The sequence below is a fragment of the Miscanthus floridulus genome, chromosome 13 (genome assembly GCF_019320115.1).
Source record: "Miscanthus floridulus cultivar M001 chromosome 13, ASM1932011v1, whole genome shotgun sequence".
Lineage (NCBI taxonomy): Eukaryota > Viridiplantae > Streptophyta > Magnoliopsida > Poales > Poaceae > Miscanthus > Miscanthus floridulus.
In genome coordinates, this window is record NC_089592.1 from 63,446,588 (window position 1) to 63,449,705 (window position 3,118).

The window sequence follows — 3,118 nt, forward strand, 5'->3', positions numbered from 1 at the left end:
TTATAAGCAATATATCGTAAGAGAGTTTGGGATTGCTCCATGAACCCTGCTCCATAAACTTCACCGTGAAGCAACTCCACAAAAATTTAAAGTTTGTGAAGAATCCCTTTAGGTGCTCTCACAACTCCATCTTTTTTTCCTCGAACAGAGCGAGCTGAAACTATTTCACTAAAAAAACATAGAGCGGAGCAGTCCCAAACACCCCATAACAGTCAAATAGCGTTTAGCTCTAATAAAGACATGCAGGATAATAAATACTCCCTCCATGCTAAAAAATAAAGTCGTTTTGGACAAGGTTTGGTTAAACATTGGGAATATAAATCATAAATAACTTTTAAGTTGTTGAGTTTGAAAATGTGAAAACCATATCTATAGATTTGTCTTGAAAAATACTTTCACAAAAATTTACATATATCACTTTTTGATAAATATTTTTATAAAATAAGTAGTCAAAGTTATGCTTTGGAGACCATGTCGCTGTCCAAAACAACTTCATTTTTGAGTATAGAGGGAGTATAACGTACAGAGAAAAGTCTGCATGAAAGAGTACTACTTTTTTTTACATGATAAACCTAAATAGCTTCCTATCTTTTTATATACATGCAAAGTAGTTAAATTGAGCGCTCAAATGATAAAACTGTAAAATTATACGTTTTCTGAACATCAGAGGGAGAGCGAGAGGGAGAAACTAAAGAAAATCGATCCATCACTGATGCGTCTAGTGGCATGACAAAACTTCTTCTTTAGATCACGTAAATCCACCATACAAACTCATCAATAATCTCATGCAGAAAAAGGAAGAAGGGGGCATACAGACACGGGGAGCGTGTGATGAATTGGTTGTGCGTTACAAATATTGCAAGCAAGAGCAAGGCAATGATAATTTAGGCAACAAGAGACATGCATGGTCGAGCTACCTATGCTAGTGAGAGAAGGATCGAGTTGCGTGCATGGCCTTGGCACCTGCGAGCGAGAGGCAGCAGATCGAGCTGGATTTCATTTCGTTGCCCGGCTGCGTTCTGATCGATTCTTGTTTCCTTCTAGCTGGGCGTGGTGCTGGACGCCGAGGACTCCGGCGAGCAGTCGTCGTCCCACCGGCGCCCGGTGGCGGCTGCGGCTACGGCTACGGCGACATCATCGGCGCCGCCGCTGTCGACGTCGCAGCAGCAGCAGCGCTGCACCACCATGCGGCGGTGGAAGCTGCGGTGGCACCCGCAGGCCGCGCAGAGGAGCGCGGCGGGGGTGCCCTCCTCCCCCTCGGCCAGGAACTCGCGGCACCCGTCCACGGCGTGGCCGCCCATGCTCGCCGCGTGGTTCCGCCGGCACTCCCCGTAGCGCACGCAGCCGCCGCCGCCGAAGAGCACCGCCGGAGGAGGCGGCGGCGGCGGGTGGCACCGCCTCAGGATCACCATCCTCTTCATCATCTATCGCCTGATGATCTGATCCACTCCGATCCGATCGATCCTCGATCTTGCAGGCCGGCCAGCTACTAGGACAAACAAACTAACTGTTTCTTGATTTCTTCTCTCCTCTCCTCCTGGACGACGTCTCGCTCTTTGCTTGGCTCTGAATGGTTGAAAGAGAGCGAGAGAGAGAGAGTAATGGCTAGCCCTGCATCTTGTGGTTCGACGAGTACAGGCGAGATGGATAGAGAGCAGCTGCCCTAGCTAGGTGCTAGCTAGATCACAGTGCAGAGATACACAGATATTTATAGCCCAGGCCAGCTTGGCCATGGCGCGCCCACACAGGCACACATTCCCCACCTACACGACGCACCTAACGCCCGCCAATGGCTTAGGTTGTTTGACATGCTGGGTGGGGTGCATAAAGCTCTCACATGCACGACCCTTTCAGTCATGCCTGTGGATGAGCTAGCTAGGATCCATCGGAGAAGACCTCATGCATGTCTCAGGCTGGCTGGCTGGCTGAATTGATGGTCCAGCCAATTCCACCTAGTAGCTACCTCACCCCGGCACCCCGCAAACCCAGCCCAACATGATACTAATAACCTTACACCTCATACACATTTAATTCTTAATTGACATATAATTATTGTTATTATTGTTGCATCCGTACGCACAGGCCGGATCGAGTAAATGGAAACCTTAAGAGCAAGAATAATAACAGGATGAGGAGAGAAGAGGGAGGAGAAGTAGACTGTAAACTAACTTAGACACAAGAATCAGGAATCTTTGTGAGAAAGACAAGTGTGCCATATATTAATAGTGAAGAGCTAAATACTATATGGATAGGCTAAGAGGTAAGCTGCAAAGATCCTTAAAGCTAACAGACGATTCTATTATTAGCCTTACTCTAAATACTACAGTGAAGAGCTAAATACTATATGGTTAGACTAAAAGGTGAGCTACAAATTGTGATGCTGCGCAGGCTTTCGATCCAATTTGTACTCTGGGGACACAATAATACTGTACTTATTTTTGTCCAGGCGCCAGTTAACCCCGGCCCTTCTCTATGAAGATAAGTAATAGGTGTACCACTAGATTACCAAATAAAGGTTTGTTTGTTTGGTACAACTCGATCATGCTCCTATCAAAATAACTCTAATTTTGATTTCTTGACTGGAGCGCAAGCCTTTTTCAAAAATATTTGGTGAAACGTTTTCAAGGTGGCAGTTTGAGTAATTTCAGGCACTTTGCATGCTTCGAAATAGAGATGAGATAGCAAATTTATTTATTTTTCACTGTCTGTGCAGTTCAAAAACAGTTTTGGTTCCATGGCTCTGTACATTATTTGTCGATGCAACAGTTGAGATAGTTTTACAGTAATTCCTACTTCTATATATGGCCACAACCATCAATGTCTTCTTGATATGTACTGTACATATTTTGTATCTTCCCACGTACTAGATCTTAATACACAATATAGGACTTAGCATAGGACTGTAGGGTATACTGATTTTACATCAAATACAGGAGTTTCAAGTATCTGTGTCAGTATAGGACTCGGCATTGGACTGTAGGGTATACTGATTTTACAGAATACAGGAGTTTCAAGTATCAATGTCTTCTTGATATGTAGTGTACTATTTTGTATCTTCCCACCTACTAGCTCTTAATACAGTATAGAACTCGGTATAGGACCGTAGGGGTACAGTGAT

At 44.8% G+C, this 3,118-nt stretch overlaps 1 protein-coding gene across 1 annotated transcript; it reads right to left on the minus strand.

The window, feature by feature from the left end:
* Window positions 1-734: 734 nt before the first annotated feature.
* LOC136501767 (mini zinc finger protein 4-like) lies at window positions 735-1,753 on the minus strand. The gene has a single exon (XM_066497305.1). It carries the CDS (start codon window positions 1,422-1,424, stop codon window positions 1,041-1,043), a length of 384 nt encoding a protein of 127 aa, XP_066353402.1. The 5' UTR covers window positions 1,425-1,753; the 3' UTR covers window positions 735-1,040.
* Window positions 1,754-3,118: the final 1,365 nt, after the last annotated feature.

Coding starts and splice junctions, on each gene's coding strand:
- LOC136501767 (XM_066497305.1), bottom strand. CDS start 1,424: ATGATGAAGAGGATGGTGATCCTGAGGCGGTGCCACCCGCCGCCGCCG.